The following is a 16,572-nucleotide window of genomic DNA, read 5'->3' as shown; positions in this document are numbered from 1 at the left end:
GAGGGGTTGACAGGGTACAGGAAGTGAAAAGTGTTGGGTGGAGGGTGCTGGGAAAGTGGATTGGGGCCAGGATGGTTATGGGAGCAAAGGATGTAAGGGTAACTCCATTTCTTGGACAGATAAATAAATGAATAAAAAGTGAAATAAATTTTCGTCTCTGGGAAAATCAGTTACGAATTTATGAGTCTCATCAACACCCTTCAGTATAGCAAAATATATTTGCATTAATAAAACAAATACTAACTGAGCAATCTTCTTCATCCTGGAAGCATCACAGGTGTCCCCAACAATGGTTACCTTACGACCCTTTTTCTTCGGTCCCAATACACTTGACGGTTCTATCTAGTTGTGTTAAGGTAGGATGATAATTACAGAAAAATATAGTCACAATCATTAGAAAATTAGCAGTAACAACAAGAAAAACAGTGTCAGCACACACTCCAGGAAATTTTCAGACACAAAACTCTCACAAAGTATTACATGCAAATAACAAAAACTCTTCCTACTCTCATTTTCTTTCACAAAAGGGAAGACATTCATCATATCATATTTATTATAAGCAGTAAGTCGAACATACCATTGACGCTAAAACCATAAACACTTACCGTCCACAGAACTGGCGGGTACCATTTGTGATGGGGAAGTCTCTCTATTGCCTACTCCAGTGTATCAGACACACCTGCTGTCTTACTTTTCTGTCAGCAAAGTATGCACAATTCAGAAAAGACACCCTAAAACTGCCAAAAGCTGCTACATTATTAATTTTCACTATTTTTATGACTATATACTTATTAAGTATCACCATGTCACAAAATACTATCAACATAACATGGGAAGACAGTTCATCTACATCAAACTTACAGACGTAACACAGAAGTGCACCAAGCATCATGGTATTACAATATACAGTGTGATCCAAAAAGTCACACACTTGAAAATAAATGTCTTTGTAAGCAAGAGTTGCTTTGCACTCATTTGGTCAGTCACTGCAAGGTTGCAAAACAGGTATCACCAACAGCAAACGAAGATGGTAATACAATGGGTCAAGCCACATAAGATCCATAGTACAGTACAGTTCCATTGCTTCATAAATATACAATTTTTCGAAGAGTTTTGATTAACAGTATTTTGACAGTTGTTTGTATACGCATGTTGCAGACTTATTTTATTGGAAATATCCAGATACCGCAGTGTTATCAATTCAACAGTAACAATATTAATCATCCATTTCCAGGAAAAACAAATTGTTGTAGACAAGAAGAGAACTGGGGGACTGGCAATTTTAATGGACACAAAACTGATCAACACGAATGATGGTGATACTGTTTGCCCTAAAACATTGTGAGGACACTATCTGTCCAAACCCAGATTTGTATTGTGATCAGAAACCAAGGCAGCAGTCTAAATCTCACACATATCATCTTTGTAGTGCAAAGGAATTGAAGATTCCAGATAAAGATAAATTTCTAGTGTACTGTATGTGGTTACAATCAGTTGTTGACATTGTAAAGATAAAGATATCGATCCTGCACCACACGGGTGGAGCCTAACCTCGACGCATCTTTGCCCCAGCTAGTTGGTGTCCCCAACAGGGAAATCCCACTGTACTGCAAGTGTGCAGCTCGGTGCCCACCATTTGTTTTGGCACGTTAGTGACTGACTACAGCCAGAGCCTCCATAAAGAATTGATCACCAGTGTGAGCGCAGTGCGTGATTTGGTAAAAAATTTATTAATTTATAGAGCTGAGGTTATTTATAAAGTCAAGGAAAGACTCTTAAGGGTACCATAAAGAGCCTACTAGCAATGGCTAACTCAATTCATACCGTGTTAAGTGAGCGAATGTGGCTGCAGAGCGACTGATTAGGCTCGTGCGGACAGTCTCGCTCGTGCTTGAAGTGTAATTGATGGAGTGCTACCGAACTGGTGTGAACTTGATTTAACATCATCATGTTGATAGTATTTTGGTGGGAATTATGCTCAGAGTTACTGAAGTCACAGATAGAGCACGTCTACAGTTTACCCTCAGTTCTGTCATAACTGAAGTCCGACTGTCTGCTAATCGAACAGCCAAAAATACACGAACTGGCTCAGTAAAAAGGAGGCTCGACTTACAACATCTACGTAATTGCAGAACTTGACCGTATTTTCTTCACTGACCAAGAGTGGTTTCACCTTAGTGGATATGTGAACAGCCAGAACCCACATGTTTTCCACGAAAACAACTCGCATTGTCAGAAAACTGGAGTCTGGTGAGCTGTCTAATAGTAGGCCCAGTTTTCTTTGAAACTATAATGCACAGCATTGTGCAGCAACACATCATGTTGATAGTATTTTGGTGGACATTACGCTCAGAGTTACTGAAGTCACAGATGTCTACACGCAAATGGTTGGGAGCTTTCTCAAACTGGCACTTCTTGAGGCACACTAACATTATTATTCATTGCAGCAGGATGCTGCCACTTGTCACACAATTCATTTCTTAAGAGAATTTTCTGGTGGTCGAATCATCTGTAAAGGATTATGGCCACCAAGTTCTCACAATTTGATGTCTCCGATCTTCTTCCTGTGGGCCTACCTTAAATAAAGGGCCTATGAATACAGACTGCAAACACTGACAGAACTAATGATGAACACAATTATGGAGACTAGCAACATCAGGGTCAATGTGCTCTACAAAGTGATCTCGAGGGAGTTTCTAAATGTGTGGGGTTGCGAAGTAATACACACACACCTTTTTTTGATGTAAGCGACTTTTCGGTCACCCTGCACTTCAGTCTGCTGAACATAACTCGTTCATCTGATGTCAACAGACTGAAACTGTAAAATTGAGATGCTCGATACGGTGGACATCTGAGTTACGCCCGTAGTTTCGATGCCACTGAACCATTCTCCCATGTTACATTGACAATATATTATTGTTTGATGATGATTTAATCTATACAACTACATAAAGACAAGTTGTAGGTTAATGTTGTTATCAAAAATCTCAAATGCGTACATTATACATCTTCAGCAATACGATAAGGAGCAGCACGGGATGAGCGCACACTTCACCCGGCTACTGCCCAATCCCAGATCTCGCCGCTGCCATTTCTCACTTGAGTAGCTCTCGAACTGACCTGATGAGCTCATTTACTGATTCCATTGATGACTTATTGATATTGCAGCCACGAAATACTTTTTATTTTGTGTCGTATGTTTCCATATATGTACTGTATAGTGCTGAGGGAGGATTCATCTCACAATCATCAGTGCTCTCAGTCCTCTTTTATATGCACGACAATGACTCGGCACCTCAATTGTTGCGCGAGTTGCTACCTTTACTCCTCAAGTGCTCATTTAAACACACCTCAAAGTGCAGTGCTCACTGGAGCGAATAGGAAAAGTCCTGTGTGGTTACACAACACACAAAGTACACCATCAGTACTGAAGACACAGAGAGGAAATCTGCAATTCCTGCATTTTATGTGACAACTAGGACATGCACTGATGTGAGGGTAGTCACGGGATAATAATATGCACATCTACAGACGGCAGACGCATGGACAAGGTATAAACGGGCAGTGCATTGGCAGAGCTGTCATTTTTACACAGGCGATTCATGTAAAAAGGTTTCTGGATTTATTATGGCTGCACAATGAGAATTAACAGACTTTGAACATGAAATGGTAGTTGGAGCTAGATACATGGGACACTCCAGTTCCAGAAATTGTTACAGAATTCAATATTCTGAGATTCACAGCGTCAAGAGAGCCGAGAAGAACAAATTTCAAGCATTATCTCTCACCACAGACAATGCAGTAGCCAGCTGGCTGCACTTAATGACCGAGAGCAGCCATATTTGTGTCAAGTTGTCCGAGCTTACAGACGAGCAACATTGCGTGAAATAACCGCGGAGATCAATATGAGACTTACAGCAAACGCATCCATTAGGATAGTGTGGTGAAATTTGGCATTAATGGCCTACGGCAGCTTACAACTGATAGAAGTGCCTTTGTTAACAGCATATCGCTTACAGTACTTGTGACAATACTGGTTGGACCCTAAACAACTGGAAAACTGTGGCCTGTTCATACGAGATCCTATTTCAGTCTGTAAGACCTGAAGCTAGGGTTCGAGCGTGGCACAGACCCCACAAAGCCAGGGACCCAAGTTGTCAACAGGGCACTGTGCGAGCTGGAGGTGGCTCCATAATGTTGTTGGCTGTGTTTACATGGAACAGACTGGGTCCCTGGTCCAACTCAACCAATCTTTTTCACAGGAGACTGTCGGGTTTGGCTACTTAGAGACCATCTGAAAACATTCGTGGACTTCATATTCCCAAACAACAATGGAATTTTTATGGGTGACAACATTGTTTGTGATTGGTTTGAAGAACATTCTGGACAATTCAAGTGAATGATTCAGCCACTCTGATCGCCCAACACGAATCTCACTGAACATTTATGGGACACAGTCTAGAGCAGGCTGTTCCAACCGAGCTCCAGGGAGCCGGAGCACTCCGGAGCGCTCACTTCGGAAGCTCGGAGCCCGCATGGAGGGGGAAAGTGAACTCACTGCCCCCTAGCCGCATGCAGCCGCAACTGACGCAATAATCTGTATTCAATGACGGCTGTGACTAGCCATGGGAGCCCTGTACCTCTATTGGAGGATACCTTTCTATTCATTGAGAGGGATGGTCGTCCGCAATGTCTTGTATGTCAAAGTATTTAATTCTGTGAAGAGGTACAATATACACTGACATTATACACGTCTTCACGCTGCGCACTTCGATCAGGTAGAAGGCGTTGCACGCAGAGAACTGGTAGCCAGGCTTAAGAACAACTTACCAGGAGACCTAAGTTCAAAAATGGTTTCGTAATACGGAGGGTATCAAAACATGCAACATAGTTCGTGCTCTGTAATGCGTTTATAATTTTCAGGTGAATGAGAACGGAGAAAACACTACTGAATCTGCAATTCGAGCAAGCTACAGGGTCGCTCACATCATTGCGACAAGTGGCAAGCCGTTTTCGGTGGGACAACTCATGAACTCGTGCATGGTAGCAGTTGCAGAATGTTTATTTCCAATGGAGGTGCAGGCAATTGAAGATGTTTGCCTGTCAAAGCAAACAATGTCTCGTCGAATCCTGGACATGGCAGTGGATTTAGAGACACAGCTCAGGAAAAAGGCGGAGAGCTTTGTTGCATTTTCGCTAGCGCTTGACAAAAGCACCAACATATCGGACTGTGCTCAACTTGCAGTCTTTGTGCGAAATGTCGACATGGAGCTGCAAGTAACTGAAGAACTCTCGGATGTGGTACCACCCGATTACACCGAAACAGGACGTGACATTTTTTAAGCTGTTTGTGAGTCAGTGGACAATATGAATTTGCCGTGGGGTAAGCTCCATTCTGTAGCGACAGACGGTGCACCACAAACGATCGGGCATCAACAAGGTTTTGCTTCTCGTTTGGAAAATAAACTCAGGGACGAATTCAGGAAAGACTTTTGACTCTTCATTGTTTTAGTCACCAAGAGACACTGTGGGCTGAAACAGTAGAGCTAGGTGGCATAATGAAAGATGTCGTGAAGAGTGTGAATTTTGTGCGGCGTCACGGTATGAATCATCGCCAATTCAAAGGATTCCTGAAACATATGGAAGCGGAGTATGGGGATATACCTTATCACAGTACAGTTCGTTGCTCGAGTCGGGGAAAAGTTCTTGATGTTTTCTTTGCCATTCGTGAGGAAATATCCCATTTTCTCGAAATGAAAGGGGAAGAAATGCGTTGTCTGAAAGATATAAAATGGATATCAGACCTGGCGTTCCTAGCTGATATAACTATGCATCTGAATAATTTAAATCTGTCACTGCAGGGCGAAGGACAGCTAATCGTTGACATGCACGACCAGATCAAAGCGTTCATGGAAAAGTTACGTATATTTGAGAGGAAGATGAGTAATGGACGTTTAACATTCTTCAATCGTCTTGCTTCTTTAAAACTACCTGAAGTTACTACTTTCGGCGATTACCAAGCAAAGTTAAAACAGCTCATCACGTCGTTTGAAATACGATTCTGAGACCTCACTAGTTTGGAAATGGAACTTAAGGTGTTCAGCACTCCTTTTTCAGTTTCCCCCAATGACTTGTCACCGTCACTTCAATTGGAGATAATTGATTTGCAGAGGTTCAAAGGTTCAAAGGCTCTGAGCACTATGGGACTTAACATCTGAGGTCATCAGTCCCCTGGAACTTAAAACTAGTTAAACCTAACCAACCTAAGGACATCACACATCCATGCCGAGGCAGGATTCGAACCTGTGACCGTAGCGGTCACGCAGTTCCACACTGTAGCGCCTAGAATCGCTCGGCCACAATGGCCGGCAATTGATTTGCAAAATTCAACTTTGTTGAAAGAGACGTACTACAACACGTTGGGTTTGTCACGATGATATTGTTCATTACAGCAAAAAAAATTTCCCAAGCTTCACAACAATGCCGCTCAGATCATGTGCATGTTTGGATCTACGTATTGTAGGTAGCAGCTTTTCTCAGCAATGAAAAGAGTAAAAAGAAGGAACAATCATTTCTTGAGGATGCAACAATGAAGGCCATCCTCCGCATTAACGCCATGAACACTTTGACGCATGATATTTCCAATCTTGTAATGAAAAGAAGATGTCAAGCTACAGAGGCCCAATAAATTTAGTATGCAATTTCTTGTAAAATAGTTGTTTCTGATTTATTTCCTGAACATCGTAACAGAGAAGTCCCTTAAAGTGAATGTCCTCAAAATTTTTAACACATTTCCTCTCACTGCTTGATCCTTACCGTTTAAATAAATCAGATTTAAATTACATGATAGGCTAACAAAAAATCAATGTTACAATATAAAGAGTTATGATACAAACAAAGCTGATATGAATATTTCAGATTGTAGCTGTATATAAAATACACTACTGGCCATTAAAATTGCTACACCACGAAGATGATGTGCTACAGACGTGAAATCTCACCGGCAGCAAGATGATGCTGTGATATGCAAATGATTAGCTTTTCAGAGTATTCACACAAGGTTGGCACCAGTGGCGACACCTACAACGTGCAAACATGAGGAAAGTTTCCAACCAATTTCTCATACACAAACAGCAGTTGACCGGCATTGCCTGATGAAACGTTGTCGTGATGCCTCGTGTAAGGAGGAGAAACGCGTACCATCACGATTCCAACTTTGATAAAGGTCGGATTGTAGCCTATCGTGATTGTGGTTTATCGTATCGCGACATTGCTGCTCAAGTTCATCGAGATCCAATGACTGTCCGCAGAATATGGAATCGATGGGTTCAGGAGGGTAATACGGAATGCCGTGCTAAATCCCAAAGGCCTTGTATCACTAGCAGTCGAGATGACAGGCATCTTATCTGCATGGCTGTAACGGATCGTGCAGCCTCATCTCGATCCCTTAGTCAACAGATAGGGACATTTGCAAGATGACAACTATCTGCACGAACAGTTCGACAATGTTTGCAGCAGCATGGACTATCAGCTCGGAGACCACGGCTGCGGTTACCCTTGACGCTGCATCACAGACAGGAGTGCCTGCGATGGTGTACTCAACGGCAAACCTGGGTGTATGAATGGCAAAACGTCATTTTTTTGGATGAATCCAGGTTCTGTTTACACCATCACGATGGTCGCATCCGTGTTTGGCGACATCGCAGTGAATGCACATCAGAAGTGTGTATTCATCATCGCCATACTGGCGTATCATCCAGTGTGATGGTATGGGGTGCCATTCGTTGCGCGTCTCTGTCACCTCTTGTTCGCATTGATGGCACCTTGAACAGTGGAAGTTACATTTCAGATGTGTTACGACCCGTGGCTCTACCCTTCATTTGATCCCTGCGAAACCCTACATTTCAGCAGGAAAATGCACGACCGCATGTTGCAGGTCCTGTACAGGCCTTTCTAGATACAGAAAATGTTCGACAGCTGCCCTGGCCAGCACATTCTCCAGATCTCTCACCAATTGAAAACGTCTGGTCAATTGTGGCCGAGCAACTGGCTTGTCACAATACGCCAGTCACTACTCTTGATGAACTGTGGTATCATGTTTAAGCTGCATTGGCAGCTGTACCTGTACACACCATCCAAGCTTTGTTTGACTCAATGCCCAGGCGTATCAAGGTCGTTATTACGGCCAGAGGTGGTTGTTCTGGGTACTCATTTCTCAGGATGTATGCACCCAAATTGCGTGAAACTGTAATCACGTCAGTTCTAGTATAATATATTTGTCCAATGAATACCCGTTTACCATCTGCATTTCTTCTCGGTGTAGCAATATTAATGGCCAGTAGTGTACTTTATTTGTATATGTAATACTAATGTTAACAGTTTGACGCAACTGTAACTTGCTGTCACTGAAAAAGCTTGTTCTAATGTATCCATCTGCATTGATGGATTCCTGCCTTTAAGTCCACACAACATGCAGCAGTAAAGTGGAAGTTCAGAGTTTACACAGTCTGCAGACTTCTTGTGATCTAAAAGGAACTTGCTTGTAGTTTACTTAACCCCCCCCCCCTCCCCAACGCCCCCCCCCCCCCCCCCACACACACACACACACACACACACACACACACTTAAAATTTAAGGAAGCACTTAAATTTTGAGACTAAAATATTTGGAAATTGGATACTGACTTACTACAACATAAGCTTTTATAAGAAAGACAGACTAGCCAACTCAGAAAATAAGGGAGTGTACAGACAAAAGAGGATACAGTGTTTCCATTTATTTCGACGCTGTGGCCTGCCTTGATCCTGCCGTAAAGGGGCCCAGGGGGCACACCGAGTTGCTTCAGCTTCTCGACATCGAGCCGTCCGGGGCTGTCCACTTCAGTCACCACAAATCCGAATGACGGGATGCTGTGCAAGGCTGCACCCGCCAGCACAGTTGCGCTCTGCCCCCTGAAACTGCCACACGACACAAACATTTGACTGGAATATTCTCAGGTTGAGAAGCTTGTTTGCTTCACGAATTCTAGCTTAAAGGCGATCGTGTTAAGTCGATGAGGAAATGTACAGTAACCTCTGCAGACACATGGGGTTTTTTAAACAGAAGCTTACTTGAAAATAGTTACGAAGTTTTTTTGGAATTTAAATTAATGAGGTAAATTGCAAAAAAAAAAAGAAAACACAACCCCAGCATAACAAAAGTTGGGTTCATAAAAGGCTAAAAACTGCAACAAATGAATCTGCAACCAGGACTCCAACCATCTCTAACAACAAAGGCAGAAGCAGTAGACTTCAGAATACAAACAAGAGGCAAAAAAACACCATAAGTTGTTCACCAATTTTATAAAGAAATGCTGTTTTTAATCTACAAATACCAAAATGTAGAGACATGAATACCATATTTCCAGAATGACCTCAGAAGAAGCTTTATAAATAATAGCTAAAAACAGCCTGGTGAAAATACTGTAGCTACAGAAAACTTAAGATGGAAAAACTGACAGCAACTGTTAGTTTATTTTTCATAATGTCCTTGTAGCATTCAATATATATAATACCCGTGCACCTCACCAAATTATTATTGGGTCATTCCATGTCAATTCAACCAATTTGAGAAAATGTTCCAGCTGATAGTATCAGATTTGGCTGAAATTTAGCACACTAATGCTACCAAGTGTGGAACACTCATGTACAAAATTATAAGTTCCCCTGCCAATTAGTTCCAGAATCATGGCTTGTGAAAGAAGGTGGCATGACCCAGAAATTGCAACCCGCTTCTGGCAATCTATCTTCAGACCCAACTTCAGGTCTTAATAACTTTGGAACTATTCCGCACAGTCCAGTGAAATTTTTACAACCCAGTAACATCCACTTAGAGAACACAAATGGTTCAAATGGCTCTGAGCACTATGCGACTTAACTTCTGAGGTCATCAGTCGCCTAGAACTTAGAACTAATTAAACCTAACTAACCTAAGGACATCACACACATCCATGCCCGAGGCAGGATTCGAACCTGCGACCGTAGCAGTCCCGCGGTCCGGACTGCGCGCCTACAACCACTAGACCACCGCGGCCGGCTAGATGAATCAAAACACCAACAACATATTTCTGAGAGAAAATAAAAAAATTCCAAAATGTTTTTAAAAAATGTAATACATTAAAAGGTACATACTGTAGGTGCCCTCTATGCCAAATATAATTCACCCAAAAAAGGTTTAATTTTTTTGTGGTAAGCTGAATGTGGCCTAAACACACACAGAACTCATCTTGCCCATATCAGTCACACAAACAGAGTTACATGCATACGAAAATACAAAAATTTGAAAAATTACCTGAAAAACATGGAGTTTCGAAGTGTGGTAGTACAAAAGGGACAAGTGATATCCAAGCCAAATTTCACACACTGCATAAGTAGGCCATAATATAATATGTGGCAAGATTTCGACTTGTTATTGCAAGGCATTTGTGTACAATAAAAGTTGACAGAGATGTATTTCGCTAAGTTTCTTTTAACACGATTTAGCACGTAATAGTGATGATGCAGACAGCTTGTTTCAGATAAAGCTGCAGCAATTGTTGGGAACCATTAGGCAACAAAGTTAAACAATGGTAGTTTTCAGGTACAGAATGAGTCATTGTTAGGCAGGAACAACAAAGGAAACAAGCAACAATTACAGGTTACTCATGTTTTTAAGATTCTAGTTCAGACTGGTCAGCACTGTTGTGGAAAGTCAGTATGGAGGCAGAAGAGTGTACTAGTGGTGCTTTTGTTCAAACAAGTTGCAGTATTGGTAGAGCACAAGCATCTGAATGTCATAAAACAACATATGGAACAAAACGTGGCATTCGCTTTGTACTGTATGATCTGGATGAATCAGACCAAGATTTGTTGCTATGGAGATCCGGGATACACCCTGTGTGCACAAGAAGTACAGTTTCAGGAAACTTTAGTGTTTGTTATCATCATATGAAAGTGTTTCTGGATAAGTATTCTTTCCTACAAAGAAGTTGTTTTGATCCATTGCAGATTCATAATAAGACAGTGAAGTGTAGCCTCAGAGAAACTGATATAAAATCAGTATTGAAAGTGAATCAGTGCATGGGACTTAACTTGAAACCAGGACAGAAGTTATGTGCCAAGTGTGTTACACTGCTAAAAAAATGAAGAATATTCTGATTATTTACATGACAATGACGAAGAGTATCAGTCACCTACAACCACAGCAGATTAGCAATTTAATACTTCAGTGGCTGTTCTTGGTTTGTCTCCCATGAAGACACACAAAGTTGGGAAAAGAGACAGGCCCAGATATGGTAAACTACAAGAAGCTCAAATGGAACTGAAACACAAAATAGCTGAGACAATAAGGAAGAACTATCTGCTCCAAAGGAACAGAAGTCAGGCTAGAAATGCTCTGATTTGGACAAAATTGTGCATGACTTGAAAGAAAAATGTGCCATATCCACACGTCACAAAAAAGTAGCTATTCTTACCTTTGCACCTTCCAGCTGGTCTATTGACTACACTGCAAAGGAATTCAATGTTTCTACATATATGGTAAAGCAAGCTAGAAAAATAAAAGCAACCCAAGGAGCGCTTCCACAACTTCAGCAGGCTCAGGGTAAGCAATTGAGTTAATAAAGATGCTAGTGTCAGAGTTTTATGAAAATAATGACGACAGCTGAATAATGCCTGGAAAAAAGACTATGTAATGGTGAAAATGGGAAATGTATGTGTACAGATGCAAAAAATACTGTTGCATAGCAACATATCAGAACTATATGTATAATTCAAGGGAAAGTATCCCAATACCAAAGTAGGATTATCATCTTTTTTCAATCTTCGGCCAAAATGGGTTGTGCCTGTAAGTGCAAGGGGCACACACAATGTGTGTGTATGTGAGACCGATCAAAACGCTAAGCTGATGTTTGCTGCTATGAAGGATTCTGGTCTGGGTTACAAAGGTGCAAGGACGCTGCTTGTGTGTGACATCAGTTCCTACCAGTGCATGATACACAGGTGTGAAAAGTGTCCTGGTAAGGCAAATCTTGCAGAACATATGAATAACAAACTGTATGGTGAACTCCTTATGGATGACGATGAACTTGTTTCTTATAAACAATGGACACACATGGATCGCACAAGTCTTGAAACAAAGCAAAGTACAATGGAAGATTTTGTTGAAATGTGTTTTCAAACAAATGGACCAACTGACCACACACAGCTTCACAGCAACAGCACAATCATCTTATCTTCAGTTTTGTACAGATAACTTGAAACTAGATGAAATTATAGTAATACTAGACTTTTCTGAAAATTATGCATTTATAGTTCAAGATGCCATCCAAGGATATCATTGGGACAACAGTCAAGCAACTCTCCAGCCATTTGCGATTTACTATAGAGGTGATGTGTCTGTCATGAACCTGTGCATTTTTAGTGACTGTTTAATTCATGATGCCACTGCAGTTCATGCCCACATTCACACTGTCATGGCATATGTGAAAAACAAGCTGCCTCACATGCATTTTGCAAAATACTTCAGTGATGGGGCAGCTAGTCAGTACAAAAACTGTAAAAAATCTCAAAAATTTATGCGTGTATTACCATGATTTTCAGATTCATGCAGAGTGGAATTTTTTTCACAACAAGTCATGATAAAAATGTATGTGATGGTATTGGTGCCACCATTAAGCGCATGGCATCACGGGCCAGTCTGCAGCACCCTACAGAAGGTCACATTCTAACACCTATTCAATTATTTACCTGGGTACAGAAAAATATCTCTGGCATACAATCATTCTATGTTTCGAAAGTGGTGTGAAATCAGTCGAAGAGTTGCTAAAAAGCAGACTAGAACATGTTATAACTGTTGCAGGCATAAGGAGCCATCATCACTTCTCTCAAGTGGACTCTGACAATGTGCAGATGAGCAGTCTGTCCACTTATTACTATAGGTTCATGCACAACATGTGTCTTCACAGTGTGTGACTGACTCAGGATTCAGAAGCAAAAGCAGCAACATACAACCAGGTTGCTACGTTATTGTTGTTTATGATGACAAATGGTACTTAGGATGTGTTGCAGAGTGCTGTGAAGCAGAAGGTGATGTATTTGTGAACTTCATGGCACCAGCAGGACCAGCAAGATCATTTCATTCACCACATTTGGAAGACAGGTGTTGGATTCCTTTTGAAAATATTCTTATGACAGTTCCAGTTCCTACCTCAGTGTCAGGAAGACAGTACAATTTGCCACTCAATGTACAGAGTACAGTAGCTAAAGTGTGGGAGAACTTCTGTTCGAGGCACAATCGTCTGGTTTTTAGCAGTTAAGGTGCAGTAAACATTAATGATAGGTTGTGTTAATCTGTCTGTGTTGTTGCTTAGTGATTAAACAGTTATGGGAGAGGATAAGAAGAGGCAGAACAGTTTACGATATGTTTTTACAAAATTGTGTTGTGTAACAATGGCCGTATCACTAAATACATCTGTCAACTTCCATTGTACACAAATGCCTTGCAATAACAAGTCGAAATCTTGCCACATATTATATTATGGCCTACTTATGCAGTGTGTGAAATTTGGCTTGGATATCACTTGTCCCTTTTGTACTACCACACTTCGAAACTCCATGTTTTTCAGGTAATTTTTCAAATTTTTGTATTTGTGTGTGTATGTAACTCAATTTTTGTGACTGATATGGGCAAGATGAGTTCTGTGTGTTTAGGCCACATTAAGCTTACCACAAAAAAATTTATACCCTTTTTGAGTGAATTATATTTGGCATAGAGGGCACCTACAATATGTACCTTTTGAGCTACAACAAAAGATGGTGCTGGGTAAAAGTGTACAAATCGCCGATCCCGCAGCGCCAACTAATTTTGACCGTAATAAGTGCAAAATATATTCGAAAAGAGTTATACGAGGTGTTCTGTGTATTAACTGTAATTACTGGTAAAACGAAAAATGCGTCAAAGTTAACCTGAAATACTTTAACAGTGAAGAACAGTGGACATGCCGCCAGTGCATCATACAAGCAACTGAATCCAAAGTAAACAATACTCTAAAAACGCAGGATCACATAATTACGTCATTGAAACAAGAAATAACGGACCTCAACCTGAAGCTTGAGAGCCTACTGGTGAAGTATCATGAACTATTTGTGAAGTGTAATAAACTTGAAGTGGCAGTAACCAATAAAACCACGAACAATGAACTCGTTATCCGCACACCGAACGTAAATATCAGTAACAAAAACTGGCATTTGATGGGACAACGTACTACGAAAAATAGTCAAGCCGTAAATCGTGCTCAGAATGCAAAGCCGTGAAGTCATATTTGTTGCGTCACTGTTTTTACTCTGTAAATGAATACTTAGAACAGTAATCTTGCTGTTTGTGTTAAATTGAAAACATTGAGCAATATGATACATTAGGATACTATAGGCTTACGTTAATATATGAACCATGGACCTTGCCGTTGGTGGGGAGGCTTGCGTGCCTCAGCGATACAGATGGCCGTACCGTAGGTGCAACCACAACGGAGGGGTATCTGTTGAGAGGCCAGACAAACATGTGGTTCCTGAACAGGGGCAGCAGCCTTTTCAGTAGTTGCAGGGGCAACAGTCTGGATGATTGACTGATCTGGCCTTGTAACATTAACCAAAACGGCCTTGCTGTGCTGGTACTGCGAACGGCTGAAAGCAAGGGGAAACTACAGCCGTAATTTTTCCCGAGGACATGCAGCTCTACTGTATGATTAAATGATGATGGCATCCTCTTGGGTAAAATATTCCAGAGGTAAAATAGTCCCCCATTCGGATCTCCGGGCGGGGACTACTCAAGAGGACGTCGTTATCAGGAGAAAGAAAACTGGCGTTCTACGGATCGGAGCGTGGAATGTCAGATCACTTAATCGGGCAGGTAGGTTAGAAAATTTAAAAAGGGAAATGGATAGGTTAAAGTTAGATATAGTGGGAATTAGTGAAGTTCGGTGGCAGGACGAACAAGACTTTTGGTCAGGTGATTACAGGGTTATAAATACAAAATCAAATAGGGGTAATGCAGGAGTAGGTTTAATAATGAATAAAAAAATAGGAGTGCGGGTTAGCTACTACAAACAGCATAGTGAACGCATTATTGTGGCCAAGATAGACACAAAGCCCATGCCTACTACAGTAGTACAAGTTTATATGCCAACTAGCTCTGCAGATGATGAAGAAATAGATGAAATGTATGACGAGATAAAAGAAATTATTCAGGTAGTGAAGGGAGACGAAAATTTAATAGTGATGGGTGACTGGAATTCGTCAGTAGGAAAAGGGAGAGAAGGAAACATAGTAGGTGAATATGGATTGGGGGGAAGGAATGAAAGAGGAAGCCGCCTTGTAGAATTTTGCACAGAGCATAACTTAATCATAGCTAACACTTGGTTCAAGAATCATGAAAGGAGGTTGTATACATGGAAGAAGCCTGGAGATACTGACAGGTTTCAGATAGATTATATAATGGTAAGACAGAGATTTAGGAACCAGGTTTTAAATTGTAAGACATTTCCTGGGGCAGACGTAGATTCTGACCACAATCTATTGGTTATGAACTGCAGATTGAAACTGAAGAAACTGCAAAAAGGTGGGAATTTAAGGAGATGGGACTTGGATAAACTGAAAGAACCAGAGGTTGTAGAGAGTTTCAGGGAGAGCATTAGGGAACAATTGACAGGAATGGGGGAAAGAAATACAGTAGAAGAAGAATGGGTAGCTCTGAGGGATGGAGTGGTGAAGGCAGCAGACGATCAAGTAGGTAAAAAGACGCGGGCTAATAGAAATCCTTGGGTAACAGAAGAAATATTGAATTTAATTGATGAAAGGAGAAAATATAAAAATGCAGTAAATGAAGCAGGCAAAAAGGAATACAAACGTCTCAAAAATGAAATCGACAGGAAATGCAAAATGGCTAAGCAGGGATGGCTAGAGGACAAATGTAAGGATGTAGAGGCTTGTCTCACTAGGGGTAAGATAGATATTGCCTACAGGAAAATTAAAAGAGACCTTTGGAGAGAAGAGAACCACTTGTATGAATATCAAGAGCTCAGATGGCAACCCAGTTCTAAGCAAAGAAGGGAAAGCAGAAAGGTGGAAGGAGTATATAGAGGGTTTATACAAGGGCGATGTACTTGAGGACAATATTATGGAAATGGAAGAGAATGTAGATGAAGATGAAATGGGAGATAAGATGCTGCGTGAAGAGTTTGACAGAGCACTGAAAGACCTGAGTCAAAACAAGGCCCCGGGAGTAGACAACATTCCATTAGAACTACTGATGGCCTCAGGAGAGCCAGTCATGACAAAACTCTACCATCTGGTGAGCACGATGTATGAGACAGGCGAAATACCCTCAGACTTTAAGAAGAATATAATAATTCCAATCCCAAAGAAAGCAGGTGTTGACAGATGTGAAAGTTACCGAACTATAAGTTTAATAAGTCACAGCTGCAAAATACTAACGCGAATTCTTTACAGACGAATGGAAAAACTGGTAGAAGCCGACCTTGGGGAAGATCCGTTTGGATTC

General features: G+C 41.2%; 1 protein-coding gene across 1 annotated transcript in view; it reads right to left on the bottom strand.

Annotated features, from left to right (window-relative positions):
- The window catches only part of LOC126109853 (zinc phosphodiesterase ELAC protein 1-like), a 55,207-nt gene that overhangs the window by 18,625 nt on the left and 20,010 nt on the right, over positions 1–16,572 (bottom strand). The window contains exons 5-6 of the mRNA XM_049914918.1: positions 8,765–8,957; positions 245–342 (exon numbers count right to left, since the gene is read on the bottom strand). Of these exons, the coding sequence (XP_049770875.1) occupies positions 245–342; positions 8,765–8,957 (291 nt within the window). The remainder of the gene's footprint in view (positions 1–244; positions 343–8,764; positions 8,958–16,572) is intronic.

This window comes from Schistocerca cancellata, chromosome 12 (genome assembly GCF_023864275.1).
Source record: "Schistocerca cancellata isolate TAMUIC-IGC-003103 chromosome 12, iqSchCanc2.1, whole genome shotgun sequence".
NCBI classification, from domain to species: domain Eukaryota; kingdom Metazoa; phylum Arthropoda; class Insecta; order Orthoptera; family Acrididae; genus Schistocerca; species Schistocerca cancellata.
The sequence above is the reverse complement of the archived record's forward strand: the minus strand, read 5'-3'. Positions and strand labels throughout refer to the sequence as shown.